This window comes from Pelodiscus sinensis, chromosome 4 (assembly GCF_052426305.1).
Source record: "Pelodiscus sinensis isolate ZL-2025 chromosome 4, ASM5242630v1, whole genome shotgun sequence".
Taxonomy (NCBI): domain Eukaryota; kingdom Metazoa; phylum Chordata; order Testudines; family Trionychidae; genus Pelodiscus; species Pelodiscus sinensis.
The window spans coordinates 70,296,370-70,313,825 of NC_143055.1; the positions used below are offsets into that span (position 1 = coordinate 70,296,370).

At 47.2% G+C, this 17,456-nt stretch overlaps 1 protein-coding gene across 9 annotated transcripts in view; it reads left to right on the forward strand.

The window, feature by feature from the left end:
• Window positions 1-1,888: 1,888 nt before the first annotated feature.
• NEK1 (NIMA related kinase 1) overlaps window positions 1,889-17,456 on the forward strand; it is a 150,242-nt gene continuing 134,674 nt past the window's right edge. The window contains exons 1-3 of one of the 9 annotated variants that reach the window (XM_025185930.3): window positions 1,889-3,779; window positions 13,879-14,028; window positions 14,113-14,209. In XM_025185930.3, the coding sequence (XP_025041715.3) occupies window positions 13,912-14,028; window positions 14,113-14,209 (214 nt within the window). In that variant the 5' untranslated portion in view covers window positions 1,889-3,779; window positions 13,879-13,911. Of the gene's footprint in view, window positions 3,780-10,247; window positions 10,759-13,878; window positions 14,029-14,112; window positions 14,210-17,456 lie in introns of those variants that run through there. The other 8 variants (XM_075931131.2, XM_006111681.5, XM_006111679.5 and 5 more) reach the window with 8 other exon arrangements.

The following is a 17,456-nucleotide window of genomic DNA, read 5'->3' on the forward strand; positions in this document are numbered from 1 at the left end:
GTCCGAGCTACAAACAACACACCTGTGCTGTCACCGCCCTCTGTTGAGAACTGAAAACTAGAGCGGTGTTAGTACAAGTTCCGTAACAAAACGTGGGCTTCGATGTGCTGTTAATTGTGAGCTTGTTTTGTAGAGTGCCTCAGATGGTGCTGAATTAATATTAAATAATGATTGGATATTTTTTTCTTCTTGTTCTCTCACTGGCGTCTTTCTCATGGTATTGGTTTTTCAGTGGGGTCTTTCTCTTTTTTAATTTTATGTGACAGTCCCCAAAGAAATGTTAATGCATTTTTTGAAAGTCTAAATTCAGTTGTGAGTTTAGGAGCTGTCTCATTAATTACTGTTTTTCCAGCTTCTAAAATGAAGTAATTAACCTTCAACAAAAGCAAATCTTCTAAAATATTGTCAGCCTGGAAGGTTGAATGCACAAAATAAACATAAAACTACAGTCTTTTTATTAATTAAATATAAAACACCAATATTGAATTTAATCTTATCTGAATTTATAACCAACTACATTCTGCATCCACAGAACTTGCAACAGAACTGAGTCCTAGAATCTAGCCTTCCTCATTGTAAAGAAAATATTTGAAAACTAACTGAAATATAACAAGTATCAAAGGAGTAGATATGTTAATCTGGATCTGCATTAACAATGAGAAGTCCTGTGGCACCTTTATAGACTAACAGATGTATTGGAGCATAAGCTTTTGTGGGCAAAAACCCACTTTGTCAGATGAATGTAGTGGAAAATTCAGGTACAGGCAGTCCCCGGGTTACGTACAAGATAGGGACTGTAGGTTTGTTCTTAAGTTGAATCTGTATGTAAGTCGGAACTGGCCAGTTCTGACTTACATACAGAATCAACTTAAGAACCCCAGGCGTCCCCAAGTCAGCTGCTGCTGAAACTGATCAGCAGCTGATTCCAGGAAGCCCGGGGCAGAGCAACTCTGCCTGGGGCTTCCTGTAGTCAGCGCTGGTCAGTTTCAGCAGAAGCTGACTTGGGGACGCCTGGGGCAGAGCAGCTGGGGTGCTACTGGACCAACCCAGCAGCACCCCATCTGCTCTGCCCCAGACGTCCTGATTCAGCCGTTGCTGAAACTGACCAGCAGCGGCTGAATCAGGACCTGGGGCAGAGCAGCTGGGGTGCTGCCGGGTTGGTCCAGTAGTGCCCACAGGCGCTGCAGGACCAATCGGCAGCGCCCCAGCTGCTCTGCCCCAGAGTCCAAAACAAAAGCCTGGTCTGCTGGGGGGGGGGGGGAGCACACTAGCTGCGCCCCCTTCCCCCAGCAGACCAGGGACACGGGGAGCAGAGCCGCAGCGGCAGCGGGGTGCCGCGCCTCTGAGGCTTTGCTCTGGCAAAGCCTCTGAGGCGCTGGACCCCCCGCGGCTGCGGCTTCAGTCAGGGTGCCTGTGGTCTGCTGGGGACCGTCCCCAGCAGACCACAGGCACGGGGACCCAAGCGGCAGCAGCGGGCGGGTTCCTGCGCTTCTGAGGCTTTGCCAGAGCAAAGCCTCAGAAGCGCGGGAACCCCCGCTGCTGCCGCATGAGACCCGGTGCCTGTGGTCTGCTGGGGACGGTCCCCAGCAGACCACAGGCACCGGCACCCAAGTGGCAGCAGCAGCGGTTCCCGCGCTTCCGAGGCTTTGCTCTGGCAAAGCCTCAGAAGCGCGGGAACCCGCCCGGTGCCCCTGGTCTGCTGGAGACGGTCTCCAGCCGACCAGGGGCACCGGAGCAGCTTACGAACGGGGCTTTCTCGCCCCGACTTCCGGGGCGAGAAAGCTCCGTTCGTAAGTGCGGATCCGACGTAAGTCGGATCCGCGTAAGTCGGGGACTGCCTGTATATGCATCTGACAAAGTGGGTCTTTGCCCACAAAAGCTTATGCTCCAATAAATCTGTTTGTCTATAAGATGCCACAGGACTTCTCATTGAAATATGACACTAACTATGTGAAGGTACAGGCATTGTAAGCAAGCGCTAGGAAATTCTCAAGTTGTTGCAGGGGTCTCTATATTTCTAATAGGTGCTTATATCTCTAGTAGATGAAACACAGGAAGCAACCAAACTACCAGTCCTTTGAAAGGTGACCTCCACCAAAACAATGCTTGGAATTGCTGCTGTAAGGTTAGCATTGGTCCTTGACTCAGTCTCTGGAGATGCCCCTTAAATATTTTCTTCTCTCTAGATCAGGAGTCACCAGGCCATTGACCACAATGGAGTGGTCGATCCTGGAGCCTCAGCCAGTTGATGGCAATCTCCAGGCTAGTGCTACAGGGCTCTGAGAGACCACCAGCCAGCTATAACTCATCTTTGTGCTCCCTAGGAGAAAGGGAACAGCATGTTTCTGCAAACTGCCCATGCCTGCAGATCCCATTGGCTGTCTCCTGGCCAATGGGTGCTCTAAGGATAGTGTAAACACATAACTGCTAAAATTTTCAGTGGTTAACATTTACCTAAATAGAGACATTTTAAGATCCCTAGTTAGGGACAGGGAGCAGCATGCAAAAGCATGCTGTCCCCTTCCCCCGAGGACCACAGACACAAGCCTACAGCCAGCCACTTCTGGGATTGTCATAGAGCAACAGCAGGTGTGCAGCCTGTTTGAGCTCCGCTGCACTGCCAGCAGGAAGCTGCGTGTTCCTAGCTGGAGGCTGCACCTTGCCTCCTATTAGCTCTGACTCCCCTCCCACAGCCAGCACCCTAAACCCCACCGGCACACCGACACTGGGGCCAGTCTTCCCAGAGCCAGCACTCCCTTCTCCACCCCATCTTGCACCATAACACTCTGACCCAGCCTGGAGCTCCCTCCCAGATCCAGCACCCTGCACTCCAGCTTGGAGTCACTACCTAACTCAAATTCCCTCCCAGAGCTTGCACTCTTCTCCCATTCTTTCTTCTAACCCCCTCCGCACCAGCTGGAGCTCACATTCCATGCTCCAGCCCACTGAAAATAAGTGAGGGTGGGGAGAGAAAGTGATAGAGAAAAGGGAGAATGGAGTGAATGGAGCTTCGGGGAAGGGGCAGGGTAGATTTTGGGTTGCTCTGAAATTTAAAAAGTGACCTTGGTTTTAAAAAAAGTTGGAGACCACTACTCTACAGTAAGGGAAACTGTAAAAAAGTCTTTAGTCTTGAGCATGATAGTGTCTATATAGTTAGACTTTTAAAAAGTGCATTAAAATAAGTTTGAGGCTGGAAAGTCCAGCATTCAGATATTGGGAAATTTCATAATTAAAGTTGCCTGTGAAACGCTTAATTCATCCCCTGATATACAGGCAGTCCCCGGGTTACATGGATCCGACTTACATCAGATCCCTACTTACAAACGGGGTGAGACAACCCCGCACTAGCTGCTTTTCCCCCTAGCAGACCAGGGAGACGCGAAGCTAGCGCCCCACCCAGCAGACCAAGGAGACGTGGAGCGGCTTTTCTCAGCAGACACCTCAGCTTGAGAATAAAGGACTGAGGGAAGTGAGGTGAGAGAGAATAAAACTGAGCTCTGGAGAAATGTTTGGCTAGAGTTTCCCCTACAATATGTACCAGTTCCGACTTACATACAAATTCAACTTAAGAACAAACCTACAGTCCCTATCTTGTACGTAACCCGGGGACTGCCTGTATGTATCACATAGTCTTTATCTACACTATAACAATTTGCAAACATTTGGAAGGTAATAAGTAACAGTATGGATTTCTTAAAAGCAAATCTTATCAAACTAATCTGATACCTTTTTTTGATAGGGTAACTGGCATTGTGGATAAGGGGGGTGCAGTAGACATGGTATGTACATAGACCTTCGCAAAGTTTTTTATATAGTGTTGCATAACTTTCTCATTAACAAACTACGGTAATACAATGGATCTGCTATAAGATGGGTATATAACTAGTTGTATAATTGTATAACTAGTAGTTATCAGTGGTTCACGATGCTGAAAAGACATACCAAGTGGGATTTCAAAGGGATCAGTTCTGGGACTGGTTCTGTTCAATGTCTTCATCAATGATTTAGATAATGGCATAGAGAGTACACTTATAAAGTTTGCAGATGTTCCCAAGCTGGGAAGAGTTGCAAGTGCTTTGGAGGATAGGATGAAAATAATCTGGACAAACTGGAACAATGGTCTGTGGAAAATAGGATGAAATTCAATAATGATAAATGTGAAGTACCTCACTAAGGAAAGAACAGTCAGTTGCACACCTATGAGGGATGTTAACTATTGTAATTTTGTGCAACGTGTAACTGTTTGAATTTTTAGCACTTGCACGTAGGGATGTAAGTGACTAGTCGTCTAGCCAATAAGCATAAGTTTATTGGATAGTTAAGCAGTGACTTGACTAGTCACTTCCCTTCTCTCCTCGCTGCCTCTGTCAGAGAGAGGCAGCAAGGTGCGGGGATCAGGAGCCAGTGCTGGGGGAAAGGGAGGCAGAGGCATAGCATGGAACCAGAGCAAGCGGGAACTGCTTCAGTCCCCACGTTTTCCCACTGTGCCTCTGCCTCCCCAGCTCCCCGACAGCAAGGGGTGGGGATAGGGGTGGGGACCATCTCCAGGGTGCTGCCTGCCTCCTCCCTTCTGCTTCCTCTATCAGAGGCAGCTGGGGGCGGGGAATAAGGGAGGCTGCTGCAAAGCAGCCCCTGACCACAGGGGTCCCAGCAGGAAGTTGGGCCCCCCTATGGACAGGGGCTGCTTCAACAGCAGCCCCGTCCATGACTAGTCCTGCCAGCTGCGAACAGGGGCTTGTGCCAGAGCAGCCTCTGTTTACTGCAGCCAGCCTTGTCCGCCACAAACAGGGGCTGTTGGACTCAGCCTGAGCCAGGACCGAGCAGTTCTTACTACATTTAAAATGCAGAGCTGCAGCACAGATGGCTCCCAGAGCCAGCAGGAGCTGGGACTGCTCAGTCCGAGCTTGAGCTGGCTGCAGGAGCTACCCCCACTGTGGCTCTTCAGAGTGGATCCATTGACTAATCGTATAATCAATACCAATTGTATCAACTATATGAATAGCTGGGTAACTGCTATTTAACATCCTAGTTGAATGTTTACATTCGGGGGGAGGGGCAGGAGCCAGAGCTCACGGGGAGGTGGCTTTTAAGCAACCCGCAAGCACTGTCTCACCCCCATATCCCTCTGCTGCATCTGATAAAGAGGCGGCTTGACGGGGGTGACGTGCAGGGAGCCAGCTTGAAAACCGGTTCCCTGTGTGTACCTGCTCCTACCTCCCACACCCTCTGCTACTGCCTCTGATATAGAGGAAGCAGCATGGGGAGGGATGGGGCAGGCGACTCTGCAGAGATGGTGCTCATAGGGAGCCAGTCCACTCCCCTGGGGCACTGGTTCCTGTTTTCCCCTGCACTGCCTCTGTGACAGGCAGCAGTGGGCAGCAGGCAACTCTGCAGAACTGGCAGGCATGGTGAGCTGGCTTAAAATCCGGCTTCCTGTGCATGTCGGCTTCTGCCTACCCTCTCCCATGCTTCTGATTCTGATAAAAGGGCAGCAGCAGTGAGGGCAGAGGAGAGAGACGGCTCTGTGGGAACTGGCATGAGTGGGGAGCCATCTTAAAAGCTCACAGCGGCTCACAGCGGCCTGGCCATGAGAACAGAAGACCATCAGGAGACACCATTTTTTTCTTCGTGGCTCATGATCCACGTGTTGGCCACTGCTGTGCTAGACTATTTGTTGTTGTTTTTTTCGTTTTTCCAGTTACAAACTAACTTGGTTACCCCTTAGAATCTTAATGTTCTTTTAACTTTTTAAAATGCTATTTCAAGTTTTTGCAAGCAGACTGACAAAAAGAGAAAATTCATCTTGTGAAACCATATTGATGCCTGCCTAGATCATCAGGAATGCTAAACTTTTAGATTCACAGCACTCATTTCCAGGGCTCGACAATCTATGTAATCTACTCGCCTGTGGCGAGTAGATTACATCCCGGAAGAGCCAGGTTCGGGCGATCTGCACACGCGCAGAGTGCCAGACAGCACGGCTGGTGAGCAGGGCTCGCCACGGCTTGGCGAACCCTGCTCATTTCTATCACTTGATCTAACAGAGTAACCAACTTCAAAAGTAGGTTGTCATTTTGTATGTGAAACAACCACTAGGTGTCACTAAGGCACACTAATGCAGGGGTGGGGAACCTTTGGCCCCTGGGCCAAATTTGGTCTGCCAAACAATTTAATCCATCCCTTGGGGGGTCCAGCGGCCATGGAATGCTATGGAAGATCCTGGGGGCTGCTTTAAAGACTTCCTCCAGCCTCCTCTACAGCGCAGGTCAGACACTTTCGGCTTCTCTCCTGCATGCAGGAGACCTGGCTGACGAGGGAAGCGCCACATGCTAGAGCCCTTGCGCAAACAGAACGTCCTCCGGTGTTTCTGTGCTTGTTGCCCTTCACCTGCACCAGCAGCAGCAAAGAAGATGCTGCTATCAACAACTCTTGCCAGTAAGAAGGCATACGGCACAAGGAGGAAAAGAGGAGGGGGAAATCTGTGCCCAGAGTGGGAGGGAAGGGAAGCCTCCAACCCCTTTCCCTGCATGGGGCACCTGTCAGGAGGAAAGGGAAGCCACAGTGGAGCCAACTTCTCTACACACCCCCATTCCCTTCATAAGGTGGCTGCATCAGGGAACAATGTCTGGCAGCCTCAGCTACTCGCTTACAGAAATGCCTCCTTAACCATTAAGGAGACAGGTGGAAGTGGAGGGAAGTGGCTGGGTGTGTGTGTGTGTGGGGGGGGGGCGGTATCCCTTGCAGGAGTGGGAGGGAAGTGAAGTGCCCCAGCCTCTTCCCTGCATGGGGTGCCTTTAGGGAGGAAGGGCAAGCTCCAGAACCCTTTCCCAAATTCAGCCATCACATTAAATTTTAAAACAAATTTTTTTTTACATTAAAAAGAACATTACATTACATCAGGGGGTTGTGTGTGTGTGTGTGTAAGCTTTTTGGTTTTGTTTGTTCATTCACATTTGTGCGGTCCCAAAAACGTTCCCCAACCCTGCTATGAGGATTTTCAAAGTTTTCCAAAAGGATTGTTGATACTTGGGAATTTTGGGATCCATGTCAAGCTTTGACCTATTTCAGTCTCCTTGCCCAACAATATAACTGCAATTCTTATCCTCTCTCCCTGCACACACACATACTTGGCTATCCTTCCATATGCAATAAAACCACTCAGCTCTGATTTCAGACTGTGGATATTGGCTCACTTGACTGGGGTCTATTATCTCCCTACTCACTATGGTCTCCTAACTGAGGTCTTGTTTATGCCATCCTCTCACCCCTTGCCAGGAGTGCTTGGTGCCTAGAGAGAACCACCAACTCTTTTGAACAGCTGACAGTTCTGTCTGATACTGCATGCCCCAGGTGGGGGAGGAGACTTGGCATGTTCCCCCCGTCTCCAAGTCTCCATTGGCCTGGATGTGGGGGAGTGGTGGGGGAGCCACAGGCCAGAACAAATGGCTTGGCAGGCTAGATCAGACCCACAGACACTGTCTTGCCCACCCCTGCATTAACCCTTTCCTGGACACTGGGGGGGTTTGGACACCTTTTCCCGATGATCAAGTCAGCGCTTGTCATCTTGTGCTTTGGAAACTCACTCCATTCCTGAGGCAGTTCATTGAAAGAAGAGGGGAGACTAAGAATGGCAGAAAGGATGGGACATCTGGTGGCAATTAAGCTGAAGAGTAGTTTGAGGAGAAAGGGAATAGTACAAAAGCATATGAGAGCAAATAAGTTTCTGGACTTATTGGGATTGATTCTAAATGATGGGGAAAAAATAATGAGACTTGGCTATATATCAGTATAGAAGTACCCTAAAAGAAGGTATAAACACAGTGAGATTCTAGAAAAAGAATAAAGTAAAATTCTAGGAAGGAAAAAAATGACGTAATAAATATTACAGCAGTTGTCTTTTATAATTTAACTACCTAAATCCCATTTTCCTCCTAAATCATCTCTGCTGCAGGCACAAAGAAATAGAATAAGCTCCAGTGTTTTTGTTATGACTAAGTTGGGGAACCTAGAAGTTTTGCTGAGGATTTATTTGGACCACTGTGAGAGCTATACAGGGGAAAGAGAGCTGGTTTCTAGTGGTCTGGAAAGAGGCCTATCAGCAGCTTGAGATAACATCTACTGCTAGGCTTTTTTATCTTAAAAGATATAAACTGTTAATGAGAGTTATTCCATTTAGCCCCTTGCCATTTCCTCATCTATTTTATCAATACGTACAAATTGGTTTTGGATCTTGGGGTTAACACACATGCCTATAGTACCACATACATTTGCAAAATCTGCCATATACCTTAGGGCTTGTATTCACTAAACTGGAGATCCGCACTGCAGTGTTTAATTCATGGGTTGTTGATTTACTGCATCTCTTTAGATGTGATAAGTCAATCTGAGTGTTCTCTTGTTGGTGACATAGTAGTAGCAGTCCCCACAGCTCTTACTGCACACAAGATGGCACAGTAAACATATCAACTTCAGCCACACCATTTGCATAGCTGAAGTGACATAAATTAGACCAGTGGTGGGGGTTAATATAGACTAGGCCTCACTCTGTTTTGTAGATTACTGCATAAATTTAGTGTAAAATAAAACTTATTCATACTACATGCAATGATGCCCAGAAGTTCATGTGCAAACATGTAATTGCAACTTACTATGCATCAACACACGCATATGCATAAATCCACATATATAAACTTGTTTATATGGTGACAATAACACAGCAGTTACCTGTATACATATCAGGAACATACATATACATGCTCTAATCCTAGAAGACATCCAACACCTAGTCCAAAAGATTCATATGCATGAATTACAGACACACATACATAGCTGGGTCAAACTAAGGATGTTAAGGAGTAGTCAATTATCCGATAAGCCAATGCTTATCGGATAGTCAAGTCAACTAGTTGTTCCTCCCTCCCCCCCTTTTGCTTCCTCTACCACAGTGGTCTCCAACCTTTTTAAGTACAAGATCACTTTCTGAATTTGTCAGTTCGGGATCTACCTCAGACCCAAATACCCTTGCCCCACCCATTAGCCAAAGCCCCGCCCTCCTCATTCTGAGAAGATGGGGTAAAGGGGAGGGAGTCAGAGTGACATCAATGCCCATGGCCTCTGTCTCCCCCACCCTGCACAACAAGCAGGGGGCTCCCAGAGGGCGGCTCTGGGCAGGAGCAGCAGGGCAGTGTGGGGAAGGGCAGCTGAAGTGCTGGCACTTGATAGCCTCCCAGCCAAACCACTCAGGATCATCTGTCAGAGGCTCTAAGATCTACTGGTAGATCCGGATCTACTGGTTGGTGACCACTCCTCTATCAGATAGAGGCAGCAAAGGAGGGAAGTGGGGGAGAGGGATTACTTCAAAGCAGCAGCACTGCACAGAACCCAGTAAGGGCTCCGTAAGGCACTGCCGCTTTGAAACATGTGGCAGCGTTTCAAAGGGCAGTGCCACACTGCTGATCCTGGGTTCTGTGCGGTGCTGCCTCTTTGAAAAGCTGCATGGAGTTGACCCCAGGCTTTGTGTGGCACTGCCCCTTTGAAATGCCGTGATCCGATGTTCCACGGAAATGACACACTGCCCAGGATCAACTGGGAAGTCCCGAGCTGACCCTGGCTGTGCATGGCATTTCAAAGCAGCAGCACCGCATGGAACCCAGGGTCACTGGGTGGACTGTGAGTTCCCTGCTGTCTCCAGGCTTCATGCGGGCGCTTGCTCTTTGAAATGCACAAGAGCCCCCACTGGGGACTCTTGTACATTTCAAAGCTGGCATACCATGTGCAGCCTGGGGCCAGCAGGAAGTCCGGGGGACTCCAGGCTCCATGTGGGCTCGTCTGCTGTGAAATGCACAAAAGCGGCTCATGTACATTTCAGAGCAGAAGCGCCTGTGTGGAGCCCAGAGTCAGCGGGACTTCCCACTGGCCCCAGGCTGCACTGGAGTGCTGAACTCTTCCTGTGAAATGTACAAGAGCCCCTACAGGAGCTCTTGTATATTTCAAAGAAGGAATGCAGAAGTGCCTAACAGTAATCCATGGAAATTCCATGGACTACTCCACTAGTAAATTAACTGCTTTATAATATCCTTAGGTCAAAGGTGAAAATGTATGCACAGGCACAGAAAAATGGCTGGTCACTCAAAAACAGGCATGGAAAGTGACCCGGTGATATGTAGAGACAGTCATCCATCAGTCTGTATATGCATCTGTACAGGAGAGCCTTGCCATGGGCCTGTCCCGTGGGGGTGGGGGGAACAAGGAGAGGGCAAGGAATTCAGGGCTGCCTGCGCTAACCCCGTATAGGGAAGAGGGAGGTTTCCTTGTACACGGAGGGCACGCACAGATGTCCGTTCAAATGAACCCCTTTGCATGCAACACAGGGAGATGCACGGTCACGAGCTCATACGAACAGACATGCGCAGTCGCGCACAGAGTCAGACGGACACTCACGCTCATTCACAGCGCCCGACGCAGCACCGATACGCAAATGCCCTTCTCCCTCAGTCATCTTGCCAGTGAGCTCCGCCCCGGGCGCGTGGAAGCTGCCTCTTCGCTGTCCCGTGCTGCTTTGCGCCGCGTTACCAGGGTGAAGCTACAATCGCGGTCCCGCTAGCTGGGAGGTGCAGACAAACTTGCTGGTCCTGCTTGGCTCGCACTATCCAATGGGAGCCGGCGTTGGGACGTGCTCACCCATTGCGGTGCGAGAGGTGGGGCTGGAGCGAGGGTGGGTTGAGCGGACAGTGGCGGCTGCTGCGGTAGCGGGGGAAGGTGAGTTGGGGCGGGGGCGCGGCGGCTGTCGGGTCTGGCTGCTGGCGCGCGGGGAGGGGCAGCCTGTCTCCAGCCCCGGCAGAGGGGCCGTCTTTGGGCGTGCGGGGTCTGGCTCGGGTGTGAGGCTGGGGCCGCGGGCAGAGGGCGCCGGTCCAGGGGCGGCTCTTCGCGCTTCTGGGGGCGGCGGCCTTTGGTCCGCAGGTCCGCGCTGCCCTGGCTCTGCGGCCGCCCGTGGGGCTGAGTGTAACCCAAGGGCATCGGCGTCGGGTTCTCTGTCTGGCACCCTCACCTGCGGGCTGCAGCCGCTCACGTGTGGGGGCCCTTGGGAGGCGGCGCCGTTTGGCGCGTCCTGAGTCGTGTGGCGCTTTCCAGCTCAGCTTGCCCCCCAGCCCTGGTACCGCAGTGACCCCCTCGCAGGGACCCCGCTTCCTGTACGGTGGGGCAAAGCCGTCACCTTTTCTGTCTGATCCTTCCTTCGGACGTCCGTTGTTTTACCATGATGTCTGCTAGAAACCAAGCACTTAATTAGGACCAAATTGCGTTACTTTGGTTGGGCTCTGCTTCTTCTCAGCTCTTCGCCTCCCAGCGGCTTAAACACTGAAAGACAATTTACCTCTTGGGTTGGAAGTAGTACCTAAGAAGAAAATTCTGAGTTAGAACTAGTTCTTTCTGTCATGCCTTTTTTTTCCTTCTTGCACAAACCTAGGTGGGTCTCCTTTCTGTTAATCTGGCCACACTTAATTGGTAGATCTCGGTTACTCCCCCTTTGATAACTCTTTCTAACAGTGATAGAAATGTAGCCGTGTTAGTCTTGTGTAGCTGAAACAAAATACAGGACTATGTAGCACTTTAAAGACTAACAAGATGGTTTATTAGGTGATGAGCTTTCGTGGGCCAGACCCACTTCCTCAGATCAAATAGTGGAAGAAAATTGGTGCTTTTCAATAAAATGTATTTAAGTATTCCACATTTCTTACTGAGGTGGTCTTCCCCAATAATGAGAGCTAAAGGAAGCTAAGGTGATGCTCGCTAGCAAGGTGAAGCAGGGAATATGGACTTTACTTGGAGACTGAATTCACTGGTATTTTCTGACTATTAGGGATGTAATCGAGTAGTTGAGTATAGGATTAACTGATAAGCTTAGGTTTATTGGTTAATCTTCTCAACTACTTGCATTTCTCCCTCCCTTGCTCCCTCTGTATCAGAGGCAGAAAGGGGAAAGGGGGAAGCAGAAGCTGGCTTAAAAGCTGGTTGCCCCCAGCACTGGTTCCACAGTGCTTCTGATAGAGGCAGCAGTGGGTAGTGGGGCAGGGGAGGTTGCTGCAAAGCAGACAGAGCAGTACCTGTTCACAGGAGGGTCCAAGCTCCCCTTCCCGCAAGAGGTGGGCACCCACCTGGGCTAGTGCAGACATCGTGGACCTCATCCACGATCTCCGCACTAGGCACGGGAAAGTGGCCATCTAGGGCAGGAGAGCTGTCAGCCTGGCCACCCAGGAGCAGGTGTGCAAGAGAATCAAGGGGGTCCAGTGAGACCCCCGACGCTGAGCCCTGAGCTTACAATGGCCGTCCTGGGTCAGACCAAAGGTCCATCTAGCCCAGTAGCCTGTCTGCCAACGTGGCCAACCCTAGGGACCCTGGAGGGGATGGACCGAAGACAGTGACCAAGCCATTTGTCTCATGCCATCCCTCTCCAGCCTTCCACAAACCTTGGGCAGGGACACCACTCCTACCCCCTGGCTAATACCACTCCATGGACCCAGCCTCCATGACTTGATCTCACTTCCCTTTAAACTCTGTTCTAGTTCTAGCCTTCACAGCCTCCTGCAGCAAGGAGTTCCACAGGTTGACTCTTTGCTTTGTGAAGAACAACTTTCTGTTACTAGTTTGAAGCCTGCTACCCATTCCTTTCCTTTGGTGTCCTCTAGTCCTTCTTTATGGGAACTAATGAAGAACTTTTCTGTATGCATCCTCTCCACCCAACTCCTGCTTTTAGAGACCTCTATCCAGTCCCCTCTCCGTCTTCTCTTTTCTAAGCTGAAAAGTCCCAGTCCTTTTAGCCTCTTTTCATATGGGACCTGTTCCCAACCCCTGACCATTTTAGTTGCCCTCCCCTCTCCCAGCCTCTCTCTTCCCCTCTCCCACCTCCTTTTCCCAGTCTCCCCCAGTTTTGTTCAATAAAGACAGATTCCATTTTGGAAGACACGTTATCTTTATTTTGTACATCAGGAAGCGGGGCTAGGGAAGGGTAAGTGGAAGGAGGTGAGGGAGGAATGGGGCACGAGCCCCCGATGGGGAGGACTGGGCTGGCTCTGTGGGCTTCTGGGGGTGGAAGCTCTCCTGCAGCCCCCCCAATTGCCCCCTCTCCCCAGATGGCAGCCTTTGGCAAGTGCAGCCGGGCTGATGGCCGAGTGCTGTGATGTGCCCAGTGTGGGTAGTCCGGGCACTCCAAGCCAGGACTGCTTTGCAAGCGGGGCACCCCTGAGAACTGTCTGTCCGGGGTGGGGGTCGGGACCCTTTAAGCACAGTCCTCGGCTAGCCTGAGACAGCATCTCCACGCTCCAAGTCCTCCTCTGATGCCCTGCCGGCACTGCTTCCGGCCATCCTTAAGCCCGGTTCAGAGTCCACTTAATGTGGACATGCTAGTTCGAATTAGCAAAAGGCTAATTCGAACTAGTTTTTTAGTCTGGATCCGTTAGTTCGAATTAGCTTAGTTTGAATTAACTAATTCGAACTAAGTTAGTTTGAATTAACGTTGTAGTGTAGACATACCCTAACATCCCTACTTCCTGGACCATTCAAGCAGTGAAAAGTTCTGGTTAACTAGTGGGACCTGGAGCAGCTCCCCACTTGTGGCAGGCTCTAGCTTCAGCCCAGCTGCTTCCCCCCTCCCCTCTTGCCTGCCCCTTCCTTAATTGATTAACTGATTAAATAATATGATTTTGCATCCTTAGTGGGTGAGACTTTGAGATTTGGATTAACTGACTTGCAAAGGAGAAATTAAGTTTATTATGGAATGGACAAGACAAATTAATTAGTAACTAAAATGATATTCATAACTGGATATGGCAGATACTAAACTTAATTATCTAGTTAACAGAGCACACTTTGTTTTTTGCCCAGCCCTTCGTGTAAGGATGCCTTAGAAGAAGAGCCATGGAGAAATATATTAAGGTGCAAAAGATTGGTGAAGGATCCTTTGGAAAAGCAATTCTGGTCAAATCTAAAGAAAATAGCAAACAGTATGTTATTAAGGAGATAAACATCTCTAAGGTGAGTGATAGTATTAATAATAAATATGTTCTTTTTGTATTTCTGATCTCAAAAATGGTCTTTTTTTTTTTTTTTTTTTTAAAGATGTCCAATAAGGAGAGAGAAGAATCAAGGAGAGAAGTTGCTGTGTTAGCAAACATGAAACATCCAAATATTGTCCTGTATCGGGAATCATTTGAAGGTAAGATTCACAACTACATAATGGAACATGAACAAGTGAATATACAAGTGATAGTCTGTGCATTTTGAAAAATATATATAGCTTATGTTTTTTGTCTGAAGTTTAATATAAGTGAAAAATTTATTAGTCCTTTTTCTTGCTGGGAAGGTTCCACCAGATGTTTTTTCTTCCAATATATATATATATCTATCCTAAGCTCGAAATGCTTGTACTCAAACTAAATTCAAATATGAATGAACCAGTTGACTGACTTGTGTGTATACAAGAAATCCATAAGTCCTCAGGACAGTAAGTTACCTCACATTGTCACCAAAAAACTTGAAAGATGCAGGAACCTTGCCCTGATGGATTTTGATTGGTTTGGGGATGGGAATGACTTTGTCAAGGATCCTCCTGAAAGACACTGTGCCTTTAAGGAAGGCTGTATTTATCAGTGGCCCAGTGTTGTGTTTAGATCTTGTATCCCTCATATTGATAGTCTGAAACTGTGAACATTGAACTAGTGAGGAAAGATTGAAGAGGTTGCTGATATGCTGTTTTAGAACACTATCATAATGAGCATCACAGGAATAAGCAGACGTTATGGAGAAGCTAAACATGGTATCCTGGATCAGTGTTTGAAAGCAGTTAGGTTACGTTCAGATTCTCATGTGCACATATGGGGTTCCTCATGATTTAAACAGAGTAATTAGACAGTCCTTGTGATAGCTTTCTATGTTCATTTTTTTTTCAGGGTGGATAACATTCAATGTTTTTTTTTATATACAAATAGATTTTTTTAATTCAAAGTCATCAATAAAATACTAAATTTCTCATTTTAAAAATAGATTACAATTTAATCTCATCACAACATACTACACCTATACTTAGCAGTCTCATAAAAATGAATTAATGACTCTTGTCTGTCCAGACAGGCAACCAATTCTTGATTGTTGAGAATTCTGGGTTTTTGGTTTCTGTTTCTCGGCAGACAAATGTGTAAAGACAGACACAGGCTAGATAAGATTGTTTTTGTTTTGTGTTTAAGTGTGGTGATGGACCTGAGCCAAGCATAGCAGAGTTCTGAAGACACTGCCACTGAGTGACCTTTTCTTATTTTATACTAGCAGAAATACCTGGCATCATGTGGGGTAAATATAGCAAAAGGTGTGATGAATGAACTACATCAGTGACATTAACAGCACGGTTTATTAGAAATACTTTTCTCTTGTATATTACTTTTAAGAAATTAACATAGCTAGTGATGTGCTTACAAAATGCATTTACATTTAACTCATTTCTTGATAACAAAAAATGTGGTGAATGAACTGCGTCAATTATGTTAACATATATTTTATTTGAAATATCCTTTCCCTATGATAACAGACAAAGTATCGTAGTTGCAGTTTGTGACACGCTTAACAGAGGAATCCAGCAAATGCCTATGATCAGGCAGTACTAAAAGCGAATTAGTGGCCCAATTGGGGCTCTGGGGAAACCGATTTTGAGATATAACCAATCCAGTTATTTAATTTAGGAATTCAGTATCCATGCAAAACTTGATGTTTCTAGCTCTTACCATTTTGGATATCTTTTGGGACAGACAAACAAACTTTCGGAAATATTTATGAGATTACATTATAAATACATGCCCCTTATCTAGGAATATCATGGTCACAGAATATAATGGTGATGCCGTTAAGTCTATTCCTATTTTACTTCAGCATAGCTCAGCTTTCCCATAGGAACCCCATCCTATAATTGTTTTCAATGGGGCTTATTCCAAAATTAAGTGGTCTTGTCATTAAGAACTCCGGTCATCTGAAGAAGTGGGCTGTGCCACGAAAGCTCATGATACCATCCACATGTTTTGTTAGTCTATAAAGTGCTACCAGCCTTTTTGTTGTTTTTTAAGTTTATCCTGTATAGACTAACTCGGCTACCCCCTGAAGCTTCTAAGCATAGTCAGTCTTAGCTTTTTTTGGTAACTTGGAATCAGATCTGCATCAAATTGACAGTGAGAGTGGGAAGATGAGACCTAGTTGTAGATGTTTTAAGGATTACATATATGAATGTTCTCAGAACTTGTCTGGTAGAGTTAATGAAATTGAAATTAAAAGAAAAAGTTGAAGGACAGCTGTCATGCAACTCAGGAGACTGCTGCAGTGGCAAATGTGAAACATTTAAGTAACATTTAAGGTTTAGTTGAATAAAATAAGTAAGTGCTATTGTGTGTGTGCTTTAGTTCTTACCATTCTTAATGCAGCCTGACATGAGTAATGAGTGTTATCGTTTGAAGAAATACATGAAGTATCAGTTACAAACCTGATTTAAATCATTGTTTTTGTTGTTGTGATTTAAATCTTTATTTAAATTAATGTTTTAAATTGCCTTGATTTAAACCAGTCCACCCTGTTTACTTTGTAACTATGGAACTACCCTTTCATGCAAAAACAACTTCTGGAAGGTAGTTGGAAAGGTCATTTAATCCAGCCCACTATGCTGTTACAGGACCAGGCATACCTACACCATCCCCAACAGATATTCTAACCTGTTTGCAAAAACTTAGAATGATTTCAGTTCCACATCCAAATCCTGTCAGTTACTCGCTTGGAAATCTTCTCAAGTGCTTAACTGTTCTTGTAGTTAGGAAGTTTTTCATGCTTGACCTAAATCTCCTTTTCTCCAGATTTAAGATGATGGCTTCCCTTTCTACCTTCAGTAGACATGGAGACCAATTGATCACTATATTCACTATAACAGACGTTGGCATATTTGAAAAGACTGTTGTCTGATCGTCTCCTCAGTCTTCATTTTTCAAAACAAACCATGCCCATGTTTTAAATCTTTCCTCACAGGTCAGCTTTTCTAAACTCTTTACCACTTTCGTTGCTGTTCTCTGAACTTTCTCCAGTGTGTGCACATCCTTCTTAAAGTGTGCTGCCTGGAACTAGACAGAGTACTGCATCTGAGGCCTCATCAGCATCAAGTAGAGTGGGACAGCTACCTCCCAACTCTTTTGCATAACCCTCCTGTTACAATACTGTATTATCACCCTGTTACTTCTTCCTCTAGCAAGTGGGAGTCCTGCCTGTGGTAGCTGGTAGCCTGCTAAGTCAATCATTCTGTAAGTTACTCAAGACTCTCCTCCTAGCTGCGCCAGTCCTTTCTTTGCCTGGCTGGTTAACAAGAAGCGCTCCTGAGTCTGCTAAAAGCATGCTTCTGATATATCCTGCCCATTACTGGCTACTCACAGAAATCCCAGATC